The sequence below is a fragment of the Bufo gargarizans genome, chromosome 3 (assembly GCF_014858855.1).
Source record: "Bufo gargarizans isolate SCDJY-AF-19 chromosome 3, ASM1485885v1, whole genome shotgun sequence".
Classification (NCBI taxonomy): Eukaryota; Metazoa; Chordata; class Amphibia; order Anura; family Bufonidae; genus Bufo; species Bufo gargarizans.
Window position 1 is genome coordinate 475325193 of NC_058082.1, and position 21160 is coordinate 475346352.

At 41.8% G+C, this 21160-nt stretch overlaps 1 protein-coding gene across 3 annotated transcripts in view; it reads right to left on the reverse strand.

Moving 5' to 3' along the window:
* LOC122932398 (transient receptor potential cation channel subfamily V member 3-like) overlaps window positions 1-21160 on the reverse strand; it is an 89290-nt gene that overhangs the window by 32203 nt on the left and 35927 nt on the right. For 2 of the 3 annotated variants that reach the window (XR_006388302.1, XM_044286770.1), the window contains exons 4-8: window positions 18822-18998; window positions 14945-15085; window positions 5999-6279; window positions 5693-5869; window positions 561-716 (exon numbers count right to left, since the gene is read on the reverse strand). Coding sequence is in view for 2 of the 3 variants with exons in the window: in XM_044286770.1 (XP_044142705.1) it covers window positions 561-716; window positions 5693-5869; window positions 5999-6279; window positions 14945-15085; window positions 18822-18998 (932 nt within the window). In the remaining variant the exon portion in view is untranslated. The remainder of the gene's footprint in view (window positions 1-560; window positions 717-5692; window positions 5870-5998; window positions 6280-14944; window positions 15086-18821; window positions 18999-21160) is intronic. The other variant, XM_044286771.1, reaches the window with a different exon arrangement.

Sequence of the window (21160 nt, forward strand, 5' to 3'; positions counted from 1 at the left end):
TGCCCTCAAGAAGAACCAGGACACCCTAACACACATAAGATGGTCAGCTGTTTTTTCTGAAATAGGCGGGTTCTGCAACGTTCATCTAATGTGTTTAGTCACATTTAGATTGAGTTCACATCTGTGTCAGAGGCTCTGTCTGATGCCTCCTTCAAAGATTCTGTCAAATTTGACAGAAAAAAAACCTACTGACCTCTTGATGGAACCTGACAGTCTCCACTATAAGTCAGTGGTGTCACTGGTGGTCTCCCCTGTGCGGTGGATCCAGCAGACCAATGTGGCTTCCATTGTCAACGGATGCCTCAATACAGATGGGAACATAGCCTGTGCCTAAGTCTGCCCTGGCCTTATGTTATGAGATGAGATACTGCTTTGTCTTCTCAGCTATAGTTGTTTTCCATAAGGACAACCCTGGTTTATGTGTCCTATTAGTATATATAAAAGTCATAGAGGAGGACCTTTCCCCCTTCACAATGTTACATAGCAGCAGCAGCAGCAAAGCAAAGACATTATAAGTTCTATTCATCATCAATAGACTAATAATTGAAGGTGCACTGTACCTCATCTCCATGTGGTCGATAGTACAGAAGAGTAAAAACAATATTAAAAGCGAAGGAAAAAAGAAAAGACATTAAAAACATGTATCTTCCAAACTTGTTCCATTTCATCTGAAGAAGAGTATGGAGAGGTTCTAAAGCCAACAGTGCATGTCGATTCTAGAACAAAATAACATATTTAGTTTGTTAATATACAGAGATTATTATTAATACAGGCTTTTCTAGTTATGTGTTGAGTTACAACAGGAAGTGGAGAGCAGTGGAGAACTAAGCAGAGTCAGAATGGCAGCAATGTGGGATTGGTGGGTGTAATATTTCGTTTTTTAACCACTTCAGCCCCCCTAGCTGAAACACCCTTAATGACCAGGCCACTTTTTACACTTCTGCACTACACTACTTTCGCCCTTTAGTGCTCGGTCATGCAACTTACCACCCAAATTAATTTTACCTCCTTTTCTTCTCACTAATAGAGCTTTCATTTGGTGGCATTTCATTGCTGCTGACATTTTTACTTTTTTTGTTATTAATCAAAATTTAAAGAAATTTTTGCAAAAAAAAGGACATTTTTCCCTTTCAGTTGTAAATTTTTTTTCAAAAAAGACATCTATATATACATTTTTCCCTAAATTTATTGTTTTACAGGTCTTTGATAAAAAAAATGTTTGGGTCAAAAAAAAATGGTTTGGGTAAAAGTTATAGCATTTACAAACTATGGTACAAAAATGTGAATTTCCGCTTTTTGAAGCAGCTCTCAATTTCTGAGCACCTGTCATGTTTCCTGAGGTTCTACAATGCCCAGACAGTAGAAAAACCCCACAAATAACCCCATTTCGGAAAGTAGACACCCTAAGGTATTCGCTGATGGGCATAGTGAGTTCATAGAACTTTTTATTTTTTTGTCACAAGTTAGCGGAAAATGATGAATTTTTATTTTTATTTTATTTCCTTACAAAGACTCATATTCCACTAACTTATGACAAAAAATAAAAACTTCCATGAACTCACTATGCCCATCATGAAATACCTTGGGGTGTCTTCTTTCCAAAATGGGGTCACTTGTGGGGTAGTTATACTGCCCTGGCATTTTAGGGGCCCAAATGCGTGCAAAGTAGTTTGAAATCAAAATGTGTAAAAAATGGCCGGTGAAATCCAAAAGGTGCTCTTTGGAATATGGGCCCCTTTGCCCACCTAGGCTGCAAAAAAGTGTCACACATGTGGTATCGCCGTACTCAGGAGAAGTTGGGGAATATGTTTTGGGGTGTCATTTTACATATATCCATGCTGGGTGAGAGAAATATCTCGGCAAAAGAGAACTTTTGCCATTTTTTATACAAAGGTGGCATTTGACCAAGATATTTATCTCACCCAGCATGGGTATATGTAAAATGACACCCCAAAACACATTCCCCAACTTCCCAACGGCGATACCACATGTGTGACACTTTTTTGCAGCCTAGGTGGGCAAAGAAGACATACGGAGTACAAAGGTTTTTTTTGCTGACCCATTGACTTGAATGGAGCCACGGAACGTGATTTGTGGGCAATAATAGGACATGTTCTATCTTTGAAAGTAACGGAAAAAGGAAATATGGAAACAGAATGCATACAGAGTACAAAAAATGGCCCGTATACGGAACGCAAAAACGTTTGCGTGAACGAGCCCTTAGAACAAAGTTTTATGCGTATCGACTTTGGATGTTTCATCCAAAGTAGATTCACTCATCACTAGGCGTAAACTGTTATCTGGGGACACGCCAGGGCTTAGAAGGGAGGGAGCGTCATCTGGATTTTCTAACATGGAATTTTCTGTCATGGTTTTTAAGAGTGATAACTTTCTTTTATTTTTTGTTGAATTTTTTCTTGAACTGCATGAGAGCTTATTTTGTGCTGGACAAGCTGTAGTTGTTATTGACACCATTTTGGGGTACATTTGGCTTTCTGGTTGCTTTTTATCTCATTTTTTGGGAGATAAAGTAAAAAAAAAATGCATATTTGGTATACTTTTTCTATTATTTTTTTATACCGTTTACTTGATGGGGTAGATCATGTGATATTTTTATAGATCCGGTCATTACGGACACAATGATACCAAATATGTCTATTTTTATTTATATTTTTTTGCGTTTTATACAATAAACACATTTTTTGAAAAAAAAATCATGTTTTTGTGTTGGCATTTTCTTACAGCCATAATTTTTTTCATTTTTCTGGCTAAAGTCTTATGTGAGGGCTTGGTTTTTGCGAGAAGAGGTGACGTTATTATTGCTACCATTTTGGGGTACATACGGCTTTTTGATTGATTGATTGATTGATTCGTTTTTTCTGAGGTGAGGTGACTAAAAAAAGCTGTCATAATTTGTATTTGTTTTTTTACACTGTTCACTTGATGGGGTAGATCATGTGATATTTTTGTATAGCCAATTGTTACGGATGTGGCGATACCAAATATGTCTATTTTTTTATTTTCTTACATTTTACGCAATAAGAGCATTTTTAGAAAAAAAATCATGTTTTTGTGTTGCAATTTTCTTAGAGCCATATTATTTTTTATTTTTCTTGGTCTTGTGTGGGGGTCATTTTTTGCGGGATAAGGTGACTTTTTTATTGCTACCATTTTGGGGTACATACGACTTTTTGATTTATTAACATTATGTTTTTTTGGAGGTGAGCTAACCAAAAAAATCCGTTTTGGCACAATGTTTATTTATAATTTTTTTACGGCTTTCAGCTGATGGTGTTGATCATATGATATTATTATAGAGGCAGTCGTTGCGGACACGGTGATACCAAATATGTATATTTTTTCTTCTATTTTTAAAATTTTTTAAGTAACGGGTTTGGAGGAAATATTTTTTTTAAATGTGAAACTTTTTTATTCTATTTTTTTCAAAACACTATTTTTTTTATTTTTTTATTTTACACTTTGTGTCCCCCATAAGGTCATATAAGACCTCTGGGGGACATTTAACTATTGATTTTTCCTGTAACTGGGGCTGACATACTAGCCCCAGTTACAGTGGAAATACACCCCCCAGAGAGGCTGTACAGCATAATACTATACTGTACAGCCTCAGTGCAGGGCTGATCATGGTCTATGGAAGACCTGACAGCTCCTGCACTCTTCCGACCCCGACGATCAGCAGCTGGCATCTCTGAAAGGACATTCAGAAACGTCCGATCAGAGATAAACCAGACCACCCAGGACGTTTATAGTCAATGGGCAGTCGGGAAGTGGTTAAAGGGAACCTGTCACCAGGAAATTCACTGCTAAACCAGACAGAATAGGGCTAGCTCAGCTTAATATAATCATACTGTCAGGAAAGTACCCTGCCACAATACAGGCACAGTTGTTCTAGAAGGGTTAGTATAGCAACCAGTTAATCCCCAGCTGGTCAAACTATCTGCCAGCCTGGTGTCACCGCCAGTTCTGTGAGAAGGTCTGGCAGACGTTCTTCTTTACCTCTTGCATGACATTCTTTGTTTTGGTAGCAGTCAGGGAGAGCTCTTAGGGTTTTATAGGGCTCATCCATACGCTACTTAGTTTGGGATCAAGCCAGTCGGATGTTTATTTATAAGTTCCAGCTATCTGCAACATCATCCGTGACACCTGGATGCAAAGCCAATCAGGTTTCTGGCTTGGCATCTAATCCCAGAGCCAGGGAAGGGACTTAAAGGGGTTGTCTCACATCAGCAAATGGCATTTATCATATAGACAAAGTAAATACAAGGCACTTACTAATGTATTGTGATTGTCTTGCTTATAGACACCCTGCAATCCAGTAGCGGTGGCAGTGCTTGCACACCACAGGAAAAGGTGCTGGTCTCTCTGGTGGTGGGATCACGGGAGTGCATATAGTCTGGCTCTTTTTTCTATAGTGTGCAAGCACGGCCACTGCTGCTGGACTGGAGGGTGGTCATAACCATGGAAATGAGCAGTGTATAATGTGATGGAAAAATGAATCAAGCCAGCAAAGGAGGCAATATGGAGAATCACAATACATTAATAAGTGCCTTGTATTAACTTTCTCTACATGATAAATGCCATTTTCTGAAGTGAGACAACGCCTTTAAATCTAACATTGACGGTTGTCTTTGCCTGTGATTTTCTTTCCTGGCTCCCGTATTGAGCTCTGTGTTCTTCCTGTGTAATGACCTTGATTTGTACCTGGGTTTTCACCTTGTCTATTGATTCGTTTTCTACTAATTCTCCTGGCTTAGAGTCTGTGAGTTGTTTCTGGATTAAACTATTGTCCAATGATTTGGCTTCTACTGTCTCTCCTGGCTTTGACTTATACTTCTCTCCTTCTAATCCTTGGCATTTTATAGATCTGCTACTTGTGAACTCACACCTGTTTTCTGACGCCTAACGCCACAGACAAAGTCTGTATCAAATTCTACCAGCAATACAGTGGACTCTGGTGAACACCTAGGGGTAATCATAGATATACAAACCGAAGTTGTGAAGGAAGATAGCAGATTTTGAGTTTGCTAGCAGTGGCCCTTAACAGTGTCCTTTGTATTCTTCTTCACCCCTGTTTCATAACACATACCTTTTATCTAGAGATCCATTGCTTTATTGTGGGAAAAAAAGTACTTTTAATCCATACGCAAATGAGGTGTATCAGGGGCAGGCCCGAGCCACTGAGTTGCTCTGCTAGCCTCTTTCTCTTCTTGTTTGACAGGACCAAACAAGATGACTATGCAGGAACCTGACATTGTCAGTCAAGAAGGAGGATTGTCAAAGGGTACAGGAGGAGCAAGGGTGCACATAATGGCTTGGACCCACCCTTGGTGCACTTAACTGCTCATTTACATATGGACTAGTTTTTACAGTGAATTTCCTGCTGACAGTGAATTTCCAGTCTTCTCATCTGTGAAAGGTATTAGATCTATACAAGACTTAGCTTATGGTTGTATTAAAGGTTGTTCTCATTGACTGACAAGCAGAAATACTTACCTTTCCTCTAAGCTTGAGTTATCCTAAGATGAATATGACAAGATCACTAGCTTTGAAAACCGCATGCATTACTTACAGCACCCGACATGGTAACACACAAGTTTTTTTTTGTAACATGGCATTTGGCTCAATAATTACAGCCTAAAAGCCACCCATTAGATTTTTTTTCTTCACTTACTTTAATGTGTGTATTGTAGACCACTATTTCAAGTATTGAGTTTTTTGAAGACGTATCCACATCTTTCAAATCATACAGGGTAGAGGAGACAGGTCCATAAGCCCAGTCTGTGAACTTTTTAGACAAGATTCTGTTTTCTTCATCCTTTATTTCTCTGTTCAGAATATAATTGAGCATCTGAACAAACAGATACAAAACGGTTACTATAGATGTGGAAGGTAATGGGGTACAGGTATTTGGGAGAAAAGGGGAGGGTATTGTTTCTTATAGTTTGTTTTCCTTGTAAGCTCAGACTGTAATTCTTACCTCCAATTTACCTTTCTTGGCTGCTAGTTGCATTGGTGTGAGGTTTTCATGGTTTTTCATACTTTCTAAAAACTTGTTTTCACACTTTCGTATGATCTGATCATACATCTTTATTATGAATGCATTGTGGGGTTTTGCATTCTCTGTTACAGTAACAAGTGCATGGAGCACAGTATTTCCAAAAGAGTCCTTGATGGTGACATCGGTCTCTCTGTTGTCCATGAGCAGTTCAACTACGCCTGGCTGGTTGGTACATGCAGCAAGAGCTAAAGGAGTTTCACCTAAAATGCCAAAAGTAGGGTTATTCTGAACAGCTTAAATGTTTGCTTTTCCATAGTCATGTAGGATGGTTTCACACACTGGCCCAGATATACTAATGTGGCTGCTCCAAAAAGCTTTCTAAAAATTGGTGCAAAATGACACATTTTAGTGCATCTGGGATTCTACATTTTTTTCAACATGCTCTGCAAAGGGACAGGGATTAGTGGAAAGTGGCAGAGTTTTGTGGAAAAGGGGCAGACCTAATATACGCCACTTAATGCCAAAATTCCACCACAATTCTGGCGGAAAAATCTATAAGACAACCAATAGATGGTACAGAGTCAGACAAAAAGGTCTATCCCTGAACCAAATTTATTATCCAGCCTCAGCCCCAGTGATAAATCTGGTGCAGGTCTAGACAGCCTGTCTATGCTGACGCCATCTTTAGAATGAGTAAATCTTGGCCACTGCATTTTTTTTGTTTAAAACACCACTGCAGCACTGGATCCAGAAGTGGATCCAGCAGGATGTCCTTGCTTTAAATTTCTCATTCCTTTTCAATCCCCTCCTGGCCATAACTAAATAAATAACTGCTGTGTTTTCCCCCGAAAAACGCTGTGTGTGATACCACATTTATAAGACGCAGTGACATAGAAAGACAGATTATACTGTAACTCAGCTGCATTGTGCTTGAGATTTTGTCTGGGACTTTTTGGTGGGAAAGAGGGAGAAGAGCCGTTTCATTCATGGCTTGAAACCACGTCTTTTCACAAGGCTATGGTGAAACCATCCACAGTATTAGCTCATCTCGCACAAAATCCAGGCAGCTTCAAATTTAAGGGTGCATTATACCAGGCAATTGTTGGAAGGAAAGCGTTCCTTTCTCTTAATCACCTGCTCACTAACGGAGGAGACCGCTGCTATTCCATGCAGTGATCTTCTCCACAGCATGAGGAGGAGCGATAGTTATGCCATTGCTTGTCCCCGTACTGTCTAGATATTTGCAGACAGTAGATCGTGATTAGACAGCATGATCTGCCGCTGGTAAATGGTGATATTTCAGCATGCTGAAAGATCACGATTGCCCAATGAACGATTGCTTGTTCATCAGGTAATCAGCAGCAGTATTAGACTGCCAGATGATCGCTAACGAGCATTACCACAAATGCTCGTTAGCGATCATCTGGCAATAAATCTGCCAGTGTAAGGCCTCTTTCACACGAACAATACGGATTGTGTCAGGATTAGTGTTGATCGAGCACCACAGAGCTTGTGTGCTCTGGCCGAACACATCGGCATGCTCGTGTGCTCTGGCCGAACACATCGGCATGCTCGTGTGCTCTACCGAACACCCGAGCACAATGGAAGTCAATGGGAGAACCCCAGGCACCCCCTGCTCGGAAGAGAAGAGGGTGTCTGGTTCACAAAAAAAGGTTAGAAATTGATGGAAACCCCATCAAAATGGTTTGGAAACAGCATTAAGAGGATAGCTGGATGTGTCTTAGACTCCTATTATCTATGACATACAATAGACAACCAAACAAAGGCTACGTGCCAAAAGCCAGGTATGTGCAAGTCATCAATCTATCCATGAGGCAGATAACAGGCTTAGTCAGCATACCTTACAATGGCAGCCCTGTGCACTATGAGACATTCCAAACCAGCTCTCATCTAACTGAGAGCCAGTAAGCCTCAAAGTTACTTCAGATTTGTTGGATGGCTTGGGTGGACCTGCGCACCTAGATCAATATCATTAGAGAGACAAAGTTTTATGATTGTCCTAACATAATATTCAATAACCTTTCCATACAGTTTTGTCATGTAAAAACTCATTTGCATAAACATGGTCATATGGGAAAACCATTTCCATGGAAAATTAACGATCTACACTACTCATGAACAGCGCTATCGATTGGATTCATAGTCTTATCATAAGACTATGAAACCAATAGATGGTGCTGTTCATGAGTCATTACAAGCAGGGCAATAGTCCTCAGATGCATCCTAGCAAGCTTATATTATCGCAGATAAAGTGCTAGAAGATGTGTGAATGATAGCAGCAATCCGATATACACCTCAGTGTTGTCTTATGACAAGAGTAATAGTATTGTCATAAGACTAAGAAACCAGTAGATGGCACTGTTCATGACTCATGGTTTCCATCAATTTCTAACCTTTTTTTATGAACCAAACACCCTCTCTTCTTCAGAGCAGGGGGTGCCTGATTTGATGCTCAGGTCTCCCATTGGCTTTCATTGTATAAACTTGTACTCGAGCACCCGCAGTATTCGGCCGAGCACTCGGATGTGCTGAGCATAGCGATGCTCGAGCTGAACAGCAGTTTGTCCGAGCATGCTCGCTGAACACTAGTCAGGATGCGTTGAATGAAACTCGCACCATTTCGCAAGCAAGTTCAGTCAGTTTTGTCTGCAAATGCGTTCAGTGTTTCAGTTTTTTCTGCACAGTTGAAATCAGTTTTCATGCGTTTTTTAAGGCGCGTGAAAAAAAACTGAAGATTTAAAAACAACATCACTTAGCAACCATCAGTGTAAAACGCATTGCATCCAGCCTCATTCACTTCTATGGGTCCAGGGCTGCATGAAAAACACAGAATATGGCCTCATGCACACAACAGTATTTTTTCATGGTCCGCAAAACGGGGTTCCGTTGTTCTGTGATCAGTGTCCGTTTTTTCTTCCGTGTGTCTTCCGTGATTTTTGGAGGATCACCAGACATGAAGGAAAGTTAAAAAAAAAAGTCGTTTTGGTGTCCGCCTGGCTGTGCGGAGCCAAACGGATCCGTCCTGACTTACAATGCAAGTCAATGGGGATGGATCCGTTTGACGTTGACACAATTGCAAACGGATTCGTCCCCCTTTGACTTTCAATGTAAAGTCAGGAGTCCCTATATGAGTTTTCTCCAGTCCGATGGTATATTTTAACTTGAAGCGTCCCCATCACCATGGGAACGCCTCTATACAGGGGAGGGAGGGAGGGGGCCGCACTGGCCACCAATGAATTTAAAACTGGGTAGGGAGGGGGGTCTTGCGGTCGTGCGGCACCTGAGGGGTTAATTGTACGGATCACAGCCCCCTGTAAGAGATCGGGTGCTGCCAGGCAGCAGGGGGCAGTCATGTACACAGTTCTTAGTATATTCTAACCTGAAGCGTCCCCATCACTATGGGAACGCCTCTGTGTTAGAATATACTGTCGGATCTGAGTTTTCACAACGTGAAAACTCAGCTCTGAAAAGGCTGTATGCAGACGGATCTGCGGATCCGTCTGTGCTAAAGTAGCCTACGGACACGGATCACGGACGCAGATGGCAATCTTGTGTGCCTCCGTGTTTTTCCACGGACCCATTCAAGTCGACCGTTGTCAGTCAAAAAAATAGGACAGGTCATTTTTTTTGACGGACAGGAAACACTGATCACGGACGCGGATGACAAATGGTGCATTTTCCGAGTTTTCAACGGACCCATTGAAAGTCAATGGGTCCAAAGAAAATCACGGAAAACGGGAACAACGGACACGGATGCACACAACGGTCGTGTGCATGAGGCCTAAAGAACATGCTGCAATTCTCATGCAATGCAGAAATGGTGCGTGAAAAACAACGCTCATGTGCACAGACCCTTTGAAATGAATGGGTATGGATTCAGTGTGGGTGATATGCGTTCACTTCATGTATTGGACCCGCTCGGAAAACTTGCTCGTGTGAAAGGGGCCTAATACAGGCTTTAGTCAGTCTAAGATTTATCACAGTGGTTGGCGATGGATGATAAATCTGGTGCACCTGCACACTGACCATAGCCCAGCCGCATGCGGATCACGGACCCATTCACTTGAATGGGTCCGCGATCTGTCCATTCCGCAAAAAGATAGAGCATGTTCTATCTTTTTGCGGTGCACCGTTCCGCATCTCCGGATTTGCAGACCCATTGAGGTGAATGGGTCCGCAAATGCTGGCCACAATACGGCAACGGGCAGCACACGTTCCTGTGCATAAGCCCTTAGGCCTCTTGCACACAAGCGTGTTTTTTTTTTTCGTTTATTGCATTCCGTATATGGACTGTATACGGAACTATTCATTTCAATGGTTCCGCGAAAAAAAAGGAATGTGTGCATTTCGTTTCCGTATTTCCGTATAACAGTTCTACTAAAAGATAGAACTTGTCCTATTATTGTCCGCATTACGGACAAGGATAGTACTGTTCTATGAAGGGCCAGCTGTTCCGTTCCACAAAATACGTAATGCACACGGATGTCATCCGTATTTTTTTATTCCCCAAAAAAACGGATCCGCAAAAAATACGGATGACGTCCGTGTGCATTCCATTTTTTGCGGAATGAAACAGCTGGCCCCTGATAGAACAGTACCATCCTTGTCCGTTATGCGGACAATAATAGGACATGTTCTATCTTTGAACAGAACGGAAAAACAGAAATACGGAAACGGAAGGCATACAGAGTACCTACTGCGGATCCATTGAAATGAATGGTTCTGTATACGGTCCGTATACGGAAAAATTCATTTCAATGGGTCTGCAAAAAAAAAAAATGGAATGTACTCTGTGTGCATTCTGTTTCCGTATTTCCATTTTTCTGTTCCGTTCAAAGATAGAAAATGTCCTATTATTGACCGCAAATCACGTTCTGTGGCTCCATTCAAGTCAATGGGTCCAGAAAAAAAACCCGGAACACATACGGAATTGTACTCCGTATGTCTTCCGTATCCGTTCCGTTTTTGCTGAGCCATCTATTGAAAATTTTATGCTCAGCCCAATTTTTTCTATGTAAGGCTACTTTCCCATTCGCGTTTGGTGTGGATCCGTCATGGTTCTGCACAGACAGATCCGCACCGATAATACAACCGCATGCATCCGTTCAGAACGGATACGTTTGTATTATCTGTAACATAGCCAAAACAGATCCGTCTTGAACACCATTGTAAGTCAATGGGGGACGGATCCGTTTTCTATTGTGCCAGATTGTGTCATAGAAAACGGATCCGGCCCAATTGACTTACATTGTGTGCCAGGACGGATCTGTTTGCCTCTGCATCGTCAGGTGGATGCCTCCAAAGCGGATTGGAGGAGGATCGGAGGCAAACTGATGCATTCTGAACGGATCCTTATTAATTCAGAATGCATTAGATTGCAAACTGATCCGTTTTGGACCGCTTGTGAGAGCCCTGAAACGGATCTCACAAACGGAAACCAAAACGCCAGTGTGAAAGTAGCCTAATTACTGTACTGTATATGCCATATGGAAAAACGGAAAGGAAAAATGGAACGGTACCAGAAAAACATTACTGAGAAAAAAAAACTGATCCAGGAAACACACTGAAAAAAGCCATACGGTCCTGTGCAAGAGGATAAGTATAATAAAAACAAACTATTATTAAATTGATGTTACAATGACCTTGTGCACCGCTATACTTATAATTGAATTATGGATAATATTAATAGTGGAAATCTTTGCGATAGTTGAGACCTGCTGGAGAATGTGTATTTGGGGTCAAATCCAAAAATGACTCACTATCAAGTAAGCGATATTTAATATTACCACCTCTAGGGGGAGTTCTGACTCCATATACTCTAAAAGAAGCAAGATTACCTCCATGGCGTTCCCTTTAGTGTTTGGCGCTCCATAAATGCTGCAGTTCTCATATTTAGAGGTCATTGAAATGCTCCACGAGGCGAGTTTTTAGCTGCCTAGATGTGCTCCCCACATGGTGTAAGGGGTCATATACATGACTATGACAAGTGGTATAATCTCTGATAGGGTACGGATTTTTATTATCAGTGTCTGAAAAGTGTTTTTCATGGGCTTAGCATACGCACAAACTCTGCAGATAAAATCCTAAGAAATGTAGCCAGGTTTTGTTGGATCGAGCGGTGGGTAAACAGCTCGAAGATATGAGATCACCTATGGTGGGTGCTTCCAAATATACAATCTATGAAACCTCATTGTAATAAACTTTCTAATATACTAGCCTTAAGCCTCATTCACACGTCAGTGTTTCACGTACGTGTGCTGTACGTCTTATCCGCGGACAGCACGCGTCCCCATTCATTTGAATGTGTGCATTCGCACATCAGTGTTTTAGCACGGCCCGTGGGTCCGTGTTTTCAGCCCGGATGCATTTCCTATCTTGGTCCGTGTTCCCGGATCCCTCACGGCCATTATAGTCTATGGGTCCATGAAAAACACGGATGCAACATGGATGCCATCCGTGTTGCATCCGTAATTCACAGATCATTAAGAAGAGATGCTTTGAAAATTATTTTCCAGCTGTTCAGTGTCAGTGAAACACGGATGCAACACGGACAGCAAAAAACGGACCCAACACGGATCCTTCACGGATGCATCACTGACCACCTTCTCGCGGATTTGAGCACGGACGTGTGAATGAGGCTTTATACTACTCCTTTGGATTGCTAGAAGCAATAATTTGGAGGGCCCAATCTACTCTTTTAATGACCATACTTAATTATTCATAAACTTTGCTGGTACCATTATACACACAGGACATTACATCAGTATGGTCTAATAGAATATCTGAGTCAACCCAAAAAATCAGATGATAGTGTCAGTGGCATAGTAATGAGCTTCAAGGTCAGCTCCAAATACCTGGACCTTTGGGCTGTGTGGGCCTGGGCCCATCCGAGGAACCTCTAGTACCTTGGTCAGCCACTGGGATCTTGCATTTATTACAGCAGAGAGGTCAATCACAGTGTGCCATTCACAAGCTGTACTGTAGTTATGCAGGGGCGGGCATCTGTTCAGCTAAACAGGGGCCATGGGGAGAGGGCACGGCCAGGGAGCTGATTTGAGTCTATCTGAATGGCCAGTTAAGGCTACTTTCACACTTGCGTTGCTGTTTTCCGCTAGTGAGAACCGTCAGAGGATCTCAGTACTGGAAAAAACGTTTCTGTTTAATCCTCATGCATTCTGAATGGAAAAGATCTGTTCAGGATGCACCAGGATGTCTTCTGTTTTGTGACTGGACACAAAACCGCTGCAAGCTGTGGTTTTGTGTCCGGTCATAAAAACTGAAAAAACGGATCCCGCACTGAAAACAATGTAAGTCAATGGTGACGGATCCGTTTTATTTTAGGAGCCTAAAAAACCAAATCCGTCACCCATTGACTTACAATGTATTTAGTGCCGGTGTTTCGTTACATTTCCCTACCTCGTGAGATTTTCCTACCCTCGTCACTTCCGGTCGCATCGGACATGACGTGAGGAGGTGTGCCGCGCAGGCGCACAACGACGGGGTAGGGAAATTTCACAGCAGAGTGCGCATGTGCCGGGAGCCTCGCCAGCGGTTAGGGTAGTGAAAAATTATGGGCCAGTGCGCAGTCGCGGTAATCGGATGTTCTCAGCTGGACACCGGCCGACACTGCGCATGTGCCGGGAGCCTCACCAGCGGTTGGGGAAAGGAAACATTACGGGCCGGTGCTTTTTTCCTACCCTAACCACTGGTGAGGCTCCCAGCACATGCGCAGTGTCGGCCGCCGGTGTCCAGCTGAGAACATCCATCCGATCACCGCGCCTGCGCACTGGTCCGGAATTTTTCCCTACCCTAACCGCTGGCGAGGCTCCTAGCGCATGCGCACTCTGCTGTGAAATGTCCCTACCCCATCGTTGTGCACCTGTGCGGCGCGGCACACCTCCTCACGCCATGTACGGTGCGACCGGAAGTGACGAGGGTAGGGAAATCTCACGAGGTAGGGAAATGTAACTGAACACCGGATCCGTTTTTTTCCATTTTAATTTCACACAACCACATCCTAACGGAACGGATGTATCCTGATGTGCAAAATCACCTCTGTCGGATCTCAATACCGGAATTAACAACGCAAGTGTGAAATTAGCCTAACGCTTGGGCTGTTTTTGTCTGCATGCACAGTCTCTAAACACTTTGGGGATCATTTATCAAGACCGGCATTTTCTACTTCAGTGCTAATATCCCCCTGTGCCTCTGGAGGATGTGTTTAATTTATGACAAGGAGCTGCGTCATCCTAAATTAAGTGCATTGTCCAGCAGTCCGCCCACCTAGAATGAAATGTACACCAGGTCATAGCGGGCGTTGATTTCAGTCATCATTTACTCCGGGAAACTGGTGTAAATTATGATAAATCTGCAAGAGTGGCATAAAAATACCATTTGCACAAATGTCTCAAAAGGTTGCAAACCTGCGGCCCTGGAAAAAAATCTTGTCAGGGCTGCTGCGTACAACACACAGCAGTAGCTGTCAGCAAAATGTGTCTGTGTGTCCTCATACTGGAGCTTGGGGGTTATGGTCCCTATTGCATGATGAGGTCTGAGATCCAGCTCACCACACCTAGTGTGTGTAATGTGTATACATGTATATGTGCATAACACAAATGTGTGTGTAATGTGTATATCTGTGTGATCTGTGTACTGTAATGCAGCTGGAATGTGTATACATGTCATATTTATGTATGTAATGTGTATGATATGTGTGTGTACTGTATATGCATGTGTGATGTGTATTTATGTAATATATATGTGTGTGTGAATGCAATGTATAAATGTGTGCATACAATGTATGTGTGAGTAAAGTGTATATGTGTATGTATATGCTAGAGAGACTCTTGGTCTAATAAAAATCAGTAATGGTGTTGACGATGATCACGTAAAATCTTTACTTACCAAAATAAAATCCATAGTTTCTGCACTTTGGGCTGAAGAACAGGCCTTTTGCGTGGACATTCACTTTAGCACCTTTCTCCAGAAGATATTTAACAATGTCATTTCGTCTTCTCTCAATAGCTATGTGCAAAGCAGTTTGGCCTAGATGACAAGGATAGAGATTGACCTAGATGACAATGTGGCAATAATACCAAATATTACATCCTAGTATCCTACTAAAAAAAACACGCATATCTACCATGCATTCTGAAAGTCCTCGGACCCTGTCACTTTTCACATTTTGTTATGTTGCTGCCTTGTGCTAAATAAAATTTAAAAAAATCTAGTTTTTCTCTCTCATTCTGCACCCAATACACTATAATGAGAAACTGAAAGCAGAATGTTGGAAATCTGTGCTAATTTATTCAAAGGGAAAAACCAAAATATTGCATTGACTTACCGTGAGTATTCAGAGCCTTTACTCCGGACTTAGTTGAAGCACCTTTGTCAGCGATTACAGCATCTAGTCTTTATAGGTAGTATGCCATAAGGTTTGTACACCTGCAGATCCTCTAAAAGCTCTGTCAAATTGGATGGGGACCGTCGGTGGACATCTATTTTCAGGTCTCTACAGAGATGTTCAGTTGGGTTCAAATTAGGGCTCTGGCCGGGCCACTCATGGACACTCACAGAATTGTCCCTAAGCCACTCCTATGTTGTCTTGGCTGTGTGCTTAGAGTAATTGTCTTGAGCATAATTTTTTTTGTACCCTTCTGCAGATCTGTGCCTCCACACAATCCTGTCTATGAGCTCTAAAGGCAGTGTTTTTTCCTCCACATGGCTTTGTTTTGGCTCTAATATGCATTGTTAGCTGTGAGTCCTTATATAGACAGGGCTGTGAATTTCCAATGTTTGTCCGATCCACTGAATTTACCACAGGTGGACTCCAAAAAAGGTGTAGAAATATCTCAAAGATGTTCAAGAGAAATTGGAGGTCTACATTTCAAATTTGAAAACATTTCTAAAATTCAGTCTATCACTTTCATTATGGAGTATTGAGTGCAGATTAGCACAAGGCCACAACATAACAAAATGTGAAAAAAGGTATGAAAGATGCTACATACAGGTCCTTCTAAAAAAATTAGCATATTGTGATAAAGTTCATTATTTTCTGTAATGTACTGATAAACATTAGACTTTTATATATTTTAGATTCATTACACACCAACTGAAGTAGTTCAAGCCTTTTATTGTTTTAATATTGATGATTTTGGCATACAGCTCATGAAAACCCAAAATTCCTATCTCAAAAAATTTGCATATCATGAAAAGGTTCTCTAAACGAGCTATTAACCTAATCATCTGAATCAACTAATTAACTCTAAACACCTGCAAAAGATTCCTGAGGCTTTTAAAAACTCCCAGCCTGGTTCATTACTCAAAACCGCAATCATGGGTAAGACTGCCGACCTGACTGCTGTCCAGAAGGCCATCATTGACACCCTCAAGCAAGAGGGTAAGACACGGAAAGAAATTTCTGAACGAATAGGCTGTTCCCAGAGTGCTGTATCAAGGCACCTCAGTGGGAAGTCTGTGGGAAGGAAAAAGTGTGGCAGAAAAGGCTGCACAACGAGAAGAGGTGACCGGACCCTGAGGAAGATTGTGGAGAAGGACCGATTCCAGACCTTGGGGGACCTGCGGAAGCAGTGGACTGAGTCTGGAGTAGAAACATCCAGAGCCACCGTGTACAGGCGTGTGCAGGAAATGGGCTACAGGTGCCGCATTCCCCAGGTCAAGCCACTTTTGAACCAGAAACAGCGGCAGAAGCGCCTGACCTGGGCTACAGAGAATCAGCACTGGACTGTTGCTCAGTGGTCCAAAGTACTTTTTTCGGATTAAAGCAAATTTTGCATGTCATTCGGAAATCAAGGTGCCAGAGTCTGAAGGAAGACTGGGGAGAGGGAAATGCCAAAATACCTGAAGTCCAGTGTCAAGTACCCACAGTCAGTGATGGTCTGGGGTGCCATGTCAGCTGCTGGTGTTGGTCCACTGTGTTTTATCAAGGGCAGGGTCAATGCAGCTAGCTATCAGGAGATTTTGGAGCACTTCATGCTTCCATCTGCTGAAAAGCTTTATGGAGATGAAGATTTCATTTTTCAGCACGACCTGGCACCTGCTCACAGTGCCAAAACCACTGGTAAATGGTTTACTGACCATGGTATTACTGTGCTCAATTGGCCTGCCAACTCTCCTGACCTGAACCCCATAGAGAATCTGTGGGATATTGGGAAGAGAAAGTTGAGAGACGCAAGACCCAACACTCTGGATGAGCTATCGAAGCATCCTGGGCCTCCATAACACCTCAGCAGTGCCACAGGCTGATTGCCTTCATGCCACGCCGCATTGAAGCCGTCATTTCTGCAAAAGGATTCCCGACCAAGTATTGAGTGCATAACTGAACATAATTATTTGAAGGTTGACTTTTTTTGTATTAAAAACACTTTTCTTTTATTGGTCGGATGAAATATGCTAATTTTTTGAGATAGGAAATTTGGGTTTTCATGAGCTGTATGCCAAAATCATCAATATTAAAACAATAAAAGGCTTGAACTACTTCAGTTGTGTGTAATGAATCTAAAATATATGAAAGTCTAATGTTTATCAGTACATTACAGAAAATAATGAACTTTATCACAATATGCTAATTTTTTTTAGAAGGACCTGTACATGCAAGCACTATTTGGCTGCACTGTACATGGGAACGCATTCTGTTTTTCGGGTACTCACTAGCAGACAATAAAAAGTTGACTTTCCAGCAGACACTGTATATGGGAGTGCTGTAAAAAAAAGATGCTTACATAGTGCCACTTTTTATAGGGACACCTAGAAAGCACTGTTTGTGAAGGCAAGACACTGTGTTAGGCCTCCTGCACACGACCGTTCCCCCCCCCCCCCCCCGTTTACTGGGCGTTTTTTGCGTTCCGTATACGGTCCGTATATGGAACGATTCATTTCAATGGTTCCGCAAAAAATACGGGATGCACTACGTATGCATTCCGTTTCCGTATTTCCATTTTTCCGTTCCGTTTAAAGATAGAGCTTGTCCTATTATTGCCCGCAAATCACGTTCCGTGGCTCCATTCAAGTCAATGGGTCCGCAAGAAAACGGAACACATACGGAAATGCATGTTTTTTGCGGAACCATCTATTGAAAATGTTATGCCCAGCCCAATTTTATCTATGTAATTACTGTATACTGTATATGCCATACGGAAAAACAGAACGGAAAAACAGAACAGAAACAGAAACAAAAAATGAAACAACTGATCCGTGAAAAACGGACTGCAAAACACTGAAAAAGCCATACGGTCTTGTGCAGGAGGCCTTAGGGGAAGCTGCAGGTAGCTAGCAGACACTTTTATGGGTTCAGCATGACAATACAGTTAACATTTAATTCGGTTACTGCCAATGCAATCAGAAAACACAAACTACAGTAATTGGAATTCTAGGATTTAATTGTTTGTATCTCCTACTGTGTCTAATCTATATTATATTTTCAGTCTGCAAAGGGATAAACCTTCCACAGTGCTTGAATGGCACTGTTATGTGGTCACTGTGTGGTGGTATACTTTGGTCACAGTATTTGATCACTATATGGAGATATTATTGTGAAGTATAATAAGCACATTATACTATTATTGCTATTTTCAAGTGCCTGTGATGCAGGGAACTTTCTCCTCTGTGTACACCCATAGAGATGCAACACTCTTGACTAATACAACAACATATAAATCATGTAACTGTCTTGACTTTCTTTCTTTTTAAGACCTTGAAACAATATTAATTGAAAAAAAGAGAAAACTACCAAAGAATAAACAGATCTATTAACTTCCATTACCTCTGTAATTCTCCTCTGTATATGCAGCATTGATAAATCTGTCCAGAAAACCATGTTTCTCAGTGAATGATAGCAGGATGCGCACTATCTCTGGAGTCTTTCCATTTATGTTCAGTAATGCTTTCATCAAGCAGGTTTTACCGGTGTACTGTGATGTCAGTCTGCACATGAGAAAATCTGAAATGTAACAAACCGTATTATAATATATGTGCGGGGATGCAATTGTTTATATCGAATTTACTGTTAATTAAGGCTACTTTCACACTTGCGGCAGTGTGATCCGGCGGGCAGTTCTGTTGTCGGAACTGGCCGCCGGATCTGCCGATCTGCATGTGACTGAAAGCATTTGTGAAACGGATCCAGATGCGGATCCATCTAACAAATGCATTGCAAGGACAGATCCGTCTCTCCGCTTGTCATGCGGACAGACGGATCCGTCTTGTATCTTTTTATTTACATTTTTTACCGGTCTGTGCATGCGCAGGCCGGAAGGACGGATCCGGCATTCCGGTATTTTGAACTAATACACTAATACATTCCTAGGGGGAAAAATGCCGGATCCGGGCATTCAGGCAAGTCTTCAATTTTATTTCGCCGGAGATAAAGCTGTAGCATGCTACGGTTTTATCTTTTGCCTGATCAGTCAAAATGACTGAACTGAAGACATCCTGAACGGATTACTCTCCAGTCAGAATGCATGGGGATATGCCTGATCAGTTCTTTTCCGGTATAGAGCCCCTGTGACGGAACTCTATGCCGGAAAAGAAAAACGCTAGTGTGAAAGTACCCTAAGAAATGATATAAATAAGTATTCAAATGGAGAACTTTGTGGTCTAATTTACTTTTTCCAGACTATAAAAATACATTTTTACTATACTGCAATATAATTCAGTCCCTCAAGTTCCGCAATATGAATTAATTTGACTGCCTTTGAGAGTTGAAACCTTTGTAATTTGAGACCAAGTGGCAGCACTGCTCCTTTTTCTCTATTCAGTGGCTTTTATGGACGTACAGGTAGGGAGATAAGTGGGAGGCTGAGAAGCATGAATGTTGCTAAGAAAACTCTTTATAGGCTGTTTGCTAATAAAATGAAACATATTTCCTAATGTATATTACAAAAATGCATACATCACGACACAATACTTACAATAAATTGAAATGAAAGTTACACTTTATTATTTGTGTCCTGGGCTACAGGAATTGTGAAGAGACCTCATCCTTAATATAAGATTCTGTCCTGTTTCTCCAACAGAAAGACTCCAAATTCCACATTGCACAGAATCAGGTACACAACATTGTGAATTTCCCGTGTGTTTTAGGAATCACGTCCTGTCTAAAGTCATAACTTTCATCCTGCTGGACGGTGCAATAACTTAGAATGCCTAATAATCTGACCCTGACTACTGATGCCCAAGGGGCCGTCCGTGCCCACATCATGGCTGCCAACTGCATAATTAATGCTGGGAGAATCAGGTACTTGTGTATCTAACCAACAGCTACAGTTACCCTCCTGAAATCAATTGTATTGCTGTCCTCAGGACGGCAATACAGTTTCATACTGTGGCAGGGCATGGAAACTGACGGCTCCCTGCCCCACCGTTCACACTCCTAGGGCACAGGCAACTAGGCCTGAAGCCTGCGAGGTAGTGTACCAAAGATGCAGGTGGCAGTGGCACACATGGTTGCAAAGCAATGATATCATCGCAACCACCTGCCTTGGTATGTAGAGGGTACAATTATATCATCAGGGCCGCCTGCAATGAAATGCAAATGACATAAAGACATCATTAAAGGCAACTCTACTGAGTACATTTTTTACTTTCCATGGCCACATACTACTTGGGGCACTGTAGGGGGCATTACTGGTGAACTATAAGGGAAGCACTTGTTAGTTGTTACTGGGGACACTATAAGGGGCATTTTTAATACTGGAGTACTATAGGGGCATTATTGTTAGTGGGGGAAGTATAGGAGAAGTTATTACTACTGGGGTAACTATAGGGAGCTTTATTTCTTGTAAATTTAGTTTTATTGGGTTTTTCACGGATAAAAGCATGCAGAATAATCTCAGCATGATACATCCATCAAAAAAGATATCATTGGTAAATTAAAATACATGAAATATAATAACTCCGACATATAAAGATCATAATAAATTGAAGGATATGAGAAGTGGATCCCACATGGAACTTCTGAGTATGTTGTATCTCTTTATTCAAACTCTCAATGAGAGAGTGTTTACTAAATTAGTGCTATTAGAGCGTGGAGTTAGGGTTTTCAAGGGTGAAATACACACTCTTCCACGTAAGTGAAGGCATAGTATGATAGATCCATTTTAT